At 48.0% G+C, this 11872-nt stretch overlaps 1 protein-coding gene across 3 annotated transcripts in view; it reads right to left on the reverse strand.

Annotated features, from left to right (window-relative positions):
* KPNA6 (karyopherin subunit alpha 6) overlaps positions 1–11842 on the reverse strand; it is a 36076-nt gene extending 24234 nt beyond the window's left edge. The window contains exon 1 of one of the 3 annotated variants that reach the window (XM_084816093.1): positions 11728–11842. In XM_084816093.1, coding sequence (XP_084672219.1) covers positions 11728–11731 — 4 coding nt within the window. In that variant the 5' untranslated portion in view covers positions 11732–11842. Of the gene's footprint in view, positions 1–4102; positions 5716–11727 lie in introns of those variants that run through there. The other 2 variants (XM_084816091.1, XM_084816092.1) reach the window with 2 other exon arrangements.
* Between the last annotated feature and the right edge of the window lie 30 nt (positions 11843–11872).

An 11872-nucleotide genomic window follows, 5' to 3' on the forward strand; every position in this document is an offset into this window, starting at 1 on the left:
TGCAGCAGTAACTACAGAATGACTAAGTACTACTAGATTCTTTCCGCTTGCTCATTTCTCTGGATTGTGAAAAACGTATACCCCATTCAGACTTTCCTTCTAGTTGCATACTGAAAGTGCGGACACCTTTGCACATTCAGCATAAGGGTATACAAGCCCCTCACAGACCTTCACTGAACATGTGGAGGTCAGAAGAGGGGCAGTACTTGCAGTTCAGACCAGGCACAGAGGGAAGCTTTGAATCATGCTCTTTTGTTCATGAGTCGAAGGGCCTGCCACTGTCAGCACAACTTATCTTGTGGGGCTGCTGTTAGTATAAAATGGAAAGGGAAGAACCAGGTATAGCACTGTGAGTCCTTTGAAGGAGGATGGGATAAAAACACCACTGTTGTTTTTGCTGCAACAGACTAATACGGCTACCCTCTGGAAATTGTTAGAATAAAAAACATAATTTAATTAATAAATAATGCTAGCTGAGGACATCTACCCAAGCATTTTGTTGTCAGCAGCCAGCCAGCTCTCTCCGGAACGCTCCCTCGGGACATGTCCCTCTCCCTTGTTGAATCTTCAGCAGACACACAGGAAGTCTCCAAATAGAGGTTGTACTTCTTACTCTTGGTTAGCCTACAACAGTGGACTTCACTATTTTATAAGTGGGAGCTACTTTGGCAAAATACATTCAGTGTGAGCCACTCTTCCCTGCTCCTGCCTGCAAGGTATGTCTCCCCCCCCCCCCATTGCATCCATCTCCCTCCTCCCCGCACCCATCGTGTCTCCCTCCCTCCCATATTGCTGCCTGCTCTGCAGGGCAATCTCCAGGGACCGCCCCCCCCCCCCCAAGCCAGGAGTAGCTGCCTCTCTGAAGACCTGAGCTGGCCACTTTCCCAGCTGACACAGCTCTCCAGAGAGCTCAGCCGCCTGCTGGCTCACTCTAAGATCTGCACAGCGGGTGGTGGCAACAGGATGGGTAGGTAGGGATACAGGAACTCGGCAGCAGTGGTGCCAGCAAAGGTGGCACCAGGTTCTCCTGTTGCAGGAGGAGTGCACAATTCACTGCTCCTCCTGCTCCACTGCCTGAGCTTTAGCAAACCACCAGTGGCCCGCCGGTCTTGTCGTGAAGACCAGGGGCCTACAAACTAATTAAAGGGGGGGGGGGAGAATCCTGTTAACAATGGACCATGGAGCAATATTTCAAGGTGACACTTCAAACATCAACCATTAGAATACAAGTGTTAAACTGAAAACAGACAAAACAATCTTGAAACTCAAATCTCACACATCCCAAACCATAGCTAGTTGCTACTGATAGCCCTAGCTGGATACTGGACCACATTTGAGGGTTCACACTCTGTTCACAACGGGCATTGGCCATGCTGTTGGACCTCACTGTCAACCCACGTGAACTGTCAGAATGGCCAGCACACCAGATACACTCCTGCACTTGTGCAGTATAGGAGAAAATCAGTGGCGGTTGGTAAAGCTCACTAAGGAACCCCCTCGGGGTGCTCAGATTGTCTGAGCCTGCACAGGAAGATTTAGGACTGAGGAACACCTCAATCTGCACTCTATGACAGCCACTCATCTAATTCTCTTAAAAATGTGTTTACGCATCCAGTGGCTATGAATTCTGTACACATTTGTCTAAAACGTGCTGCCTATCCATCTCAGAAGATAGCCTCAAGTGTATGTATCCAAATTTACTCCCTATTCACTCTCCGCACACCGCTCAATCTCACAAGCCTCTGACATTTTCATTCCACTGTTTGTTTTTCATTTACTAATTTCTATACCACCCGATAGTCAAAGCTCTGAGTGGTTTACAAAGATTAAAAACCTTAAAACAAGGTATTGTACATAATATAATAATCATTTACATACAAACATATAAACAAACACACACACACACAATTTAACAATCAACAATAAGAAATCCAAAACCTGAATTAAAAACCTTATTATATGCTACCAAATGCCTGAGAGTAGATGAAGGTCTTAACCTGGCACCAAAAGAACAACAATATTGGTACCAGGTGGCCTTGCTGGTGAGATCATTCCATACCTGAGGAGCCACCACTGAGAAGGCCCTCTCCCTTGTTGACACCTTCTGAGCCTCCCTTAGAGAAGGCACCTGGAGGAGGGTCTTAGATGATGAGCATAGTATACAAGTAGGTTCATGTTTTGTTACCCTGAGCCCTTGCAGTACGTCAAATGGCAGTATATTTCACATAAGTAACAAAGCTAGCGATTTACTTCAGAAAAAAATATTGTTCCAAGGCACATCTCAAAACAGATATTTCTCCAAGTTTTACAGGGAGCTCTCTAGCCCAGGGCCAATGGCTTTCACAGATCGGATCCTGTCAGCCTATTCCAATCCAAGGGAGCATGGCATCCTTCCTCACCCACCTCCCAGCCTAGCCAAGACAGCTGTGGTAAGGCCAAAACACTTTTCCAGGGCAGGAAACAGCACTGATATTAGAGATATGTGTGCTGTGCTTCACCAGGGTGTGTGTGTGTTGCTTTCCCAAGGCAGCATACCACTAGCCTAACAGGGTCTTTGAGTTTTTGGAGATGATGGGAAGCCCAACTTTAAGTCAGAGCTTACCTCTTGCTTTACAGCCAGGCAGAGAAATTTCTTTTCAATGAGTTTAGCCTCCACAAGAGGTAGCAAGACCTGTTGGTGCGTTTTACAAACACACACAAGACTATCACTACATGTGTACCTAGGGGCCAAAGCAAGAGGAGGGCTGGGAAGAGGTGGAGGCAAGATAAAGACTGCTTTGACTGTAAGAACCAGCAGCACAAGAAACAAGAGGTTTGAGGTCAGACTCCACATACAGCCACTAAAACATTCAAATTGTCCCCCTTAGAGGCCACTGTTGTTGTTGTTCAGTCGTGTCCGACTCTTCATGACCCCATGGACCATAGCACGCCAGGCCTTCCTGTCCTGCGCTCTCTCCCGGAGTGTGCTCAAGTTCATATTCATCCTCTGCCGTCCCCTTCTCCTTTTGCCTTCAGTCTTTCCCAGCATCTTTACAGCATCGGATTTTCTTTTCACCGCCAGACACATCCACAGCTGAGTGTCCTTTCGGCTTTGGCCCAGCCGCTTCACTCTTTCTGGCGCTACTTGGAAATACCCTCTGCTCTTCCCCAGTAGCATATTGGACACCTTCCGACCTGAGGGGCTCATCTTCCGGCGTCATATCTTTTAGCCTTGTGATACGTTCCATGGGGTTTTCTTGGCAAGAATACTGGAGTGGGTTGCCATTTCCTTCTCCAGTGAACCACATTTTGTCACAACTCTCTGCCATGACCTGTCCGTCTTGGGTGGCCCTGCACGGCATAGCTTATGGCTTCACTGAGTTACGCAAGCCCCTTCGCCACAACAAGGCAGTGATCCATGAAGGGGAGAGGCCACTACCTTGCCTTTAAGGCCTTGTACACTGTAATTATAACCCTGGTGATATTCACTCTGATCAGAAGAACCTATTTCCAACTGTGCTCACACAGCTAGGACTTTGCCCAGAATCTGTTATCAAAGTCCTGGAACACAGGAGGCCACACCTAGCTTACAAATAGCATCAAAGACACCCTTACCATTTGCTACTTCACCATGTTGCCAGACTTGCTAGTAGGGCATCTGGGGGGTGGGGGTGGGGGAGAAAAGATAGATGAACTGTTGTCTCCCCTATCCCCTACTGAATTAAACCTGTCAGCTATACAGGTCACTGGGCAGAGGTACGCAATAAGTCCTGTCTATTTTACCAGCATTAAAAATTCCTCTATTGTGATAAAACAATGAAAAGTCTTGTGGCAGCTTAGTGACTAACGAATTTTTTTATGGCATACGCATTCATGGACACTGCCCACTTCGTCAGATGTATGAATAAATTTGTTAGTCTTTAAGGCGCCACAAGACTCTTGGTTGTTTTTGCTGCAACAGACTAACACAGTTAGTCCTCTAGAAACTGATTATGATAGGCCAGAACTAGGGATGGTGGAGAATTCCGTCACAGATTTCAGTGAGGCCCCTCGAAATCCATGGTGGAATGGCCTGCCACCCCCCCGCCTCCCCCCCATGGATCCCCCCCAGGACTAGACTTACCTGGGGCGGATGTTCCGGACGGCGGCGGCTCCGGCAGCGGATGGTCTTCCGACCTGCTGTCACCACCGCCATTTGCAGTCTGGTCTTTTGTTGTTGTTGTTGTTTTTTTACATAGACGTAATAGGTTACATAAAGACTTATGTAGCCTATCACGTCTGGGTAAAAAAAACGCGTGTGCAAATGGCGGCAGCTACAGCAGCCGCCATTTGCGTTCCTTATTTTTCGCCGTCTTAGTCTACGTAAATATTTATGAAATATTATGGCAAAAATAAAGGGGAACGCAAATAGCGTAGTGGGCACTATTTGCGTTCCTTTTTGATTCGCTGTTTTAGCCTACGTAAACATTTAGGTAGACTAAGACGGCGAAAAATAAGGAACGCAAATGGCTGCCGCCATACGCCATTTGCGTACGCATTTTTTTTGGTTGTTTTTTGTTTAACCCAGACATGATAGGCTACGTAAATATTTACGTAGCCTGTTACGTAGCCTCCGCGGAGCGGAGCTGGCCGGGCAGGACTCCAGGCAGAGGGACGGAGCGCCTCCCCCCCCGTCGAGGATTCTGGGGGGAGGGACGGAGCGCCTCCCCCCCCACCGCGAAGCAGATCCACGAAACGGTAAGTGACTTTCATACATCCCTAGCTAGAACCATCCAATAGGCTGGGCTGAGTGCACACTGCATGCAAATTTACATAATCTACACAGGTTGCTGAGTAACCAGGGGCAGAATTTTCTTTAGCATGGACTATCCAAAATCCTGCAAAAGGGCCTCAGAGGTGGCATTATATGTCAAAATGGGCAAATACATGGAGCACACTAGCACCTGTCCCAACAATAAGATGGATGGCCAGAGCAGAGAGCTTTGCGCACACCACTCTGTCCTGGCAAAACATTTATCCTGACAATTCTTTCCATCTGCCTGGTGTGGTGGTCATGTCTGGTTCCCATACTCCCACCCACCCAACAAGCTCACAAAAGCTAGCAGCACACAAGCATCCGTGGAATGTGCTACTTTGCTGACCAAGCTGGCTCCCACATGAGGGAGGAAGGGAAGGCATTTTGAAATCTAGGATGTCACCTTCTCATGCTGCCTCTCTAGCTGTCAACCCAAGGAGCAACAAAGACAACTCGGACAAGGCCCAAAACATTCACATTATTTCAAGCACCACCCAGTATGACCTGCAATGCAGGCACATAACAAATACATTCGTGACAGCATCCAAATGCCTAGGCGTGTGGATCTGAGATTTTTCCAACTCTCCAGATAACACAGTATGGATGGAGTTCTGACAAGACAGACATAGTTCCACCTAGTTTGGTCAAACAACATCTGTGTTTGGACAACTGCATCACAATGGAAGAAGTTACTGCCAAGCCAGTTAGATCCAAGGGGACCTAGTCGCAATGTAGTTTGACTGGCATTTCCCGTTTCCAAATGGATGTAGCTATTTGGGTGGTGACCAATGCTAAACAAACTGAACTCACCCCACACAGATGCATGGTGTAGAGAGCCCTTTCCAATCTTTCTCATGGTCCTGCCAGCTAAGTGGGAACAGGAAGTGAGGACTGCATTTCACCACTCTTGTCTTAGCTTATGATTAGAACAACCAAGGTTGTATCAACCCCTGCATATTTTTACTGTATTAAACAGCGATATCGTTTGTGTATTGGTAGCCATCATAGGTTGTCTTTGACAACAATGGCAGGGTATACTTTTTTAAAATAGTAATTAATATCATCCCACGCTCCCTCAGTGAATCCCCATAGGCACTCCCTCCATGTCCCAGTTGCAGAGCTGGCATGGTGAAGAGAGAGGCAAGAACTATTCTTTCAGCCTCAACCTCCCCCTACCCAAGCAGTATGAGGATACTGATCTGCAACTGTTGAAAACACCAGGCAAGTAGCCACACCAGTGTGTTGCAGCAAACACAACAGAGTCTTGTGGCACCTTACAGATAAGACCCATGCCACAATAAATCCCTATGGAACTCCCTGCAAAGGGAGACTAGGTTCGCTCCCTCTCTGCTGTCCTTCTGCTGGCAGGCAAAGACCTTTTTATTCAAGCAGGTCTTTGGCATGTAAGCAGGTTTGTTGGGCTGGATGTTATTTTTATTCTGTTACTGCTGTATTTATTGTATTTAATGCATTGTTTTATTATTGTTTTAATCAAGTTTTATTTATGATTGTAAGCCACCTTGAGTGCTATTTTTCTTGGTAGAAAGGCAGGTATAAATCAAATAAATCTGTTTTTAAGGCATTACAAGACTGCTTGACAATCACAGCTAATGCATGTGATGGTGCTCTGAGTGTACAAAGCATTTAATGAATTCAAAGCATCTTAGCTTGTGAGCAGCAAGGAACCTCAACTACCACAAGGTGCTTTTTTTAACTATCCACTGAATAGCTACAGCCATATCTACATTTCAGAAGCCATGTCACCCAACTGCCATCGCAACCCACCTACCACAGGGGCCCCTTTAGCTGCTAATTTGCACAAGCCCAGACATACAACAAAACCAAGGACTGACTTGCCTTCCTAAATGTCCTTAAATGGAGTTCGGTTTTGCCTAGATAACAAAACAAACTCCAAGTTTGACATGTTCACAATTGCACAATTCCAAGGAAAACTCCTGAATGAGAGAATTCCAAGGAAACAATGAGAGAAAATTCCAGGGCTTTCTCTCCTAGCCATGCTCTAAAGCTGGATAGGACTGTGAGTCTCCTTGATATTTGTGTTTTGTTTTGAGTAGACAAACTATAAGAAGTTACTAACCAGCCTCTAAAGCTTGCTGACAGGCATTTCAACTGCCTTTAAATTCTTATTTCAGGATAATCCTATAGTGTCAACTGCCACAAGGCTGCTAGTACCTAAAACTGTTCTCTCTCAGCCTATAATCTGAAGTGATAGAATTCATATGTTGGAGGTTCTTGTCAGACTGTGTCAGCAGCCAGTTTCCTTGGACAGCTGCTGCAGCCCCAGCATACTGGCAGGGCCCACTGCTGATAAGTATGCTGGGCCACCATAAATAAGTGTTTCTCTTCGGTGCTTGGCTGCTACTTTAGATTACCAAAAACAAACATGACATTGATTGGAGGGCAAATGAACTGGTAGTACCAAACCGCTACTGCTGCCTGCTACCAGGTAAGCCTAGCCATGTAGGCCCCCCTCGCACCTAGAGCTGACCCTGGCACTGTCCATAGAGTGTAATATGACTAGAAAGCAACACATGAGAAAATCCTAGAATTTAACCTAGGGCTTGAATATACATCCATTCCTTGGCCTCCATTTCAGATGTATAGAACAGACATCAACTATTTAAGCTAACAACACATTTACACACACACACACACACACACACACACTCTCTCAATTCTTAGAAGAAAGCTATGAGACTTACCATACTGGAATGATAAGGGCAGGAGCAGGAAAAGAAGAACAGCTTGCCTAAGACCACCTAATGAAGTGATATTTGAACTGAGGACTTCACATGCTTAGTCTCTCAAGTAGCACTGGGAGTTTTCAGCCCTGAGCAAATGCACCGGGAGTTTCCCTAGCAATTGGTATGATGTTACCAAGTCCAACACACACTGAGGTCCGCAAGCTCCACCACCTGAAATACTACAGCAACGGCGGAAAAGGGACTTTTGCTAGTGCGCCAATAGTTCTGCTAAAGTACTCCAACACTTTAAAAAAATTACTTATTTATTGCATTTATATCCCGCCTCTTTTCCTCTTGCAAGGAACCCAAGGCAGCTTACATGATCCTCCTCCTCTCCATTTTATCCTCACAGCAACAACCCTGTGAGGTGGATTGTGCTGAGAGTCTGTGACTGGCCCAAAGTCACCCAGTGAGCTTCCATGGCTGAGTGGGGACTAGAACCCGGATCACCCAGATCCTAGTCCAACACTCTTGCCACTACACCACGCTGGCTCTCCTTAGTACTTAGCATTACAGTCAAGCTCACTGTGTTTTAATATGAGTCCATCTTGCTCTTGGTTTTATGTGTATTCTTACTTCTTTCTGGATATTAATCATATAATTGCTTCTTTTACTGTAAGTGCTTTTGGGGGCCTTTTTAAGGGCCAAGAGCAGGGCTTAAATATCCTTAAAGAAAATAAGGAAGTTTGGCCCTATAAAACCTTGAAATGGAACCACGTGTTAGATTAAAAAGGCCTCCCCACACAAAAGCATCTCAGTTTGGATGCTAGGGAAATCATGCTTTTATTACTGCATGCAAGAAATGGCCAGAGGTAATCAAGAAGTGATTCCTCCATGGCTTGCTTTCCATGTCTCATGCTTCCAGCTCAGTGTTGTGCACAACCAGGAGCTCAGATGGCATAGCAAAAAGGGGTGCAAGAGAAGAGCTACTATTCAAAATGCAAGCTTTCAAGAAAGTGCTGTAGGACCCCACCATCCACACGAAGGAGAACTAACAAGGACTGAGCCAGCCTGTGCACATTTGATAAATGAATATATGACACGGCCCTGTACGTACGGATATGTGAAGTTGCCTTTTACAGAGTCAGACCATTGTTCTGTGTAGCCCAATACTGTCTGACAGGTAGCAGCACTCCAAGGTCTCTGGCAGAGGCCTTCCTTTTCCCAACATGAGAATTTAAGTACTGAGGCAGCATATTCATCCCGACATTAGAACTGCAGCTGTGTGGATGGGCCCTTCCAGTCAGACACGCACAAGAACTTTCCCCCCTACATTAAGTTAAAGCTTAGCCTAGAACGTAACACACATACAGTAACTTATCCCAGTGTGACTGTGTGAGCTTCAGAAACCAAGAATTGCTGCCTCTAAGCCTTTCATAGGCTTGTAAACAGTCACTTGGGTCGCCTGTGCAGAGTGAGGATCTTCTCCCATCAGGAAAGCTGTTAATTAGAAGAGCTGCTACACTGTTTAAGTTTTTGTTAAGGTCAATCTGCCATAAATGGTTAACAGCAACGAGTTTAAACAGGTGGACCAGTAATTTTTTGCAGGGCAAACATTTATGGAGGTAGGAAGTCACACCTTCAAACTCCCCCCCCCCAGCAAAAAAACCAGGTTTCCTACAAGTCACAAGTCTCATTAATTGCCCTAAGTCTACTATACGAACAACAGCTGAACACTGAGCCAGAATTCCCAAGTGATTGATAACTAACAAGGAGACTGGTGCACACTGTCTGATCCCATCCCACTTTGACTCCTCCTGGAAGCAGGAGTACCTAAACCAACCAGGAACTTACCCAGAACCTTAGCATAGCATCTGAACACAGACTTCTGGTTTGTCTCTCCTCTAACAAGCCACTTTGAAGCTAGTAGTTGACTTACAGATCCTGGTTTGTCAGATGACAAGCCAGGGCCTGTGTTCGGACATTAATGCTACAGTTCTCTGCCCTGGTAAGTTCCTGGTTAGTTTAACCACTCCTGCTTGTGGGAGAAACCAAGAGGCTGTGTAATTGTTACGAATAAGCCAGGATTCTTAAAAACTCTGGCTTGACTTTGTGCTAATGCAGCTAGTGAACTACAAAAAGCAGGTGGATGCAATTGAAGCATCAGGAATCGGTACTGGCACTGCCTTATGGCAACAGGGGCAACAAGCCAAAGCCATGAAGGCCCTCAAGGTGGTGGCTCTGCGGTTCAGAAGCAGTAGCATACCTCTAAGGACTATAGGCCCAGTAACAAAGCACCTGCTTTGCATGCTGAAGATCTTATGATCAATCCCCAGCATCTCTAAGAAAAGGATAGTGGGGCTGGGAAAGCAGTTGCCAGATGGCCCAATAACATGACTTAAAATAAGGCAGCCTCTCGTATCTTGGTGCATGTTCACATATCCTATAAGGCAGGACACAAACAAGGCAACTTTCTTTAACCTCTGAACACAACCAATGTGCTAGGACAAGGGAGAGCAGGCTTCTAGCTTGTGGGATCTAATTTGTGTTTTACTGGAACCCTCAAATCTGCAGTTCTTTCGCCCTATGCCTCGTGCAAGAGACATACTTAGAATTAAACAGTGTACCCCTGACCAGCTGCTGAACACAAAAATTTGGTTTGAGGTTTAAGGTTTAATTTAATTTGGTTTGAGGTTTAATTTAAGCCTGCAGTCCTTCCACACAAAAATCTATTCCCAGTTACCCAAAGGTTTCTTTATCGCAGCAGTCTAATTCGGGGGGGGGGGCGGCATTTTGTTGTTGCTACTGTAAAACAATTATAACTCAGGAACCCTTGCCAATCATCCTGAAATACACTAGCAGACACTGAACTACCCTAAGCCCATCCTTGTGCTAGGATGACTGCACATACAACCATTCTCTGCTGTTCCTGACAGTCACTCTGCAGTATTAACTGAAGAGCAAGTTTGCCAAGATGCGTGAAGAGGAAGTTCACACGTCCACGCAAAAGTTATAAAGGCAGGGAACTATTAACCAAAGCTAATTAGCTCTAGACAATTACCCTATATCATTAAAACCACATCCATGTCAGCATCATCTACCTGTGCAAGTCAAGATCCAATTAATGCGTAAATCCATCCATAGAGAATGGGGGAATATATGCCCTCTCTCAGAAAACAGACATACGATACTAAGTATCTATCTTCTAATGTACTTGTCACCAAAAATCTGGAAACCAGAGAAGAGGGAACAAGACATCGCACCAAACCAGGCAAAGCTACAGGAAGCAATGGGAAAGCATCGGGGGGGGGGGGATGCACACCCCAAACCCAGAGGCAAGAAGCAGACCCCATACATCAACAAGAGCTCTTCCTAGTCCATAGTCCGGCACACACGAAACAAGCAAGCCCTCCGCGGGTGAAATAGCACATCTTGCCTGAACTAGAGATAGCTAGGAGACACCCCCCGCCAAGAGTAAGAGAGGCTACAAGGGGCCAAAGCGCGCGCGCACCATGCTCAGAACGCCTGCAGAGGGGCAAGTGCAAGCGAGCAACACCTCCTGCACGCTCGAGGAGAAGTGGCCAGGAAGGAGAAGCCAAAGCCTGAAGTCCAGGAACGTTAAGAGGAGCAGGAGAAACCCTCCACCAGCTGTCCCTCAGCACCACCGTCGACAGATGTATTTATTGTCATGGTTGCTGTTACTCCGAAGACACGCAGCCGTCTCAACTACAGGCGCGGCCAAGGCGGCTCACTGCTGCGAGGCCGGCTGGCTGGGAGAGGGCAGCAGCCTCACGGGCGCCAGGGCGGCCTCCAGCCCGCAGCGGCCGAGGCCGGAGGAAGCCGCCTCCGCCGCCCACCCCGGCGACGCAAGGGCCAGAGCGCGGAGGCCTCGCGGGCCAGCCGGAGGACGGCGGCGACGGGGAGGCCGCGGGGACCTCGGGGGGCACCTCAGCAGGGCGGGGCCGAGGCGAGGCGCGGGGCGGCCGCGCGGAGCCCCCCTCGAGGCCCGCCCAGGAAGTCCGAAGCCGCCGCACGCGAAGGGCGCGGGGCGGGCGGCGACTCCGACGCCCACAAAAGGGCGGCGGCGGCTCCGGCTGTCTGAGGGGGGAAGGGGAGGAGGCCGGCGACTGTCACTCCCCGCCGCCTACGCCGAGGCGCCCCTGCCAGGCGCCCCCTCAGCCGGCCCAGCCGGACGCGGGGAAGGAGGAGGAGCGGCCTGGCCTGGCCTGCCCGGCCCGGTCGCCTCACCCATGTCTGCCTGCCTGCGCCGCGCGCTGCTCGCTCGCTCTGCCGTCCTTCCTCCCTCCAGCGACGGCGGCGACAATATGGCGGGCCGGGCCAATGGGCCAAGCAGACGGGCCGGGAGGGGAGGAGGGCGGAGCTAAAAAGGAGG

The sequence above is a fragment of the Heloderma suspectum genome, chromosome 10 (assembly GCF_057233095.1).
Source record: "Heloderma suspectum isolate Gila_16-S chromosome 10, 16-S_ref, whole genome shotgun sequence".
NCBI lineage: Eukaryota > Metazoa > Chordata > Lepidosauria > Squamata > Helodermatidae > Heloderma > Heloderma suspectum.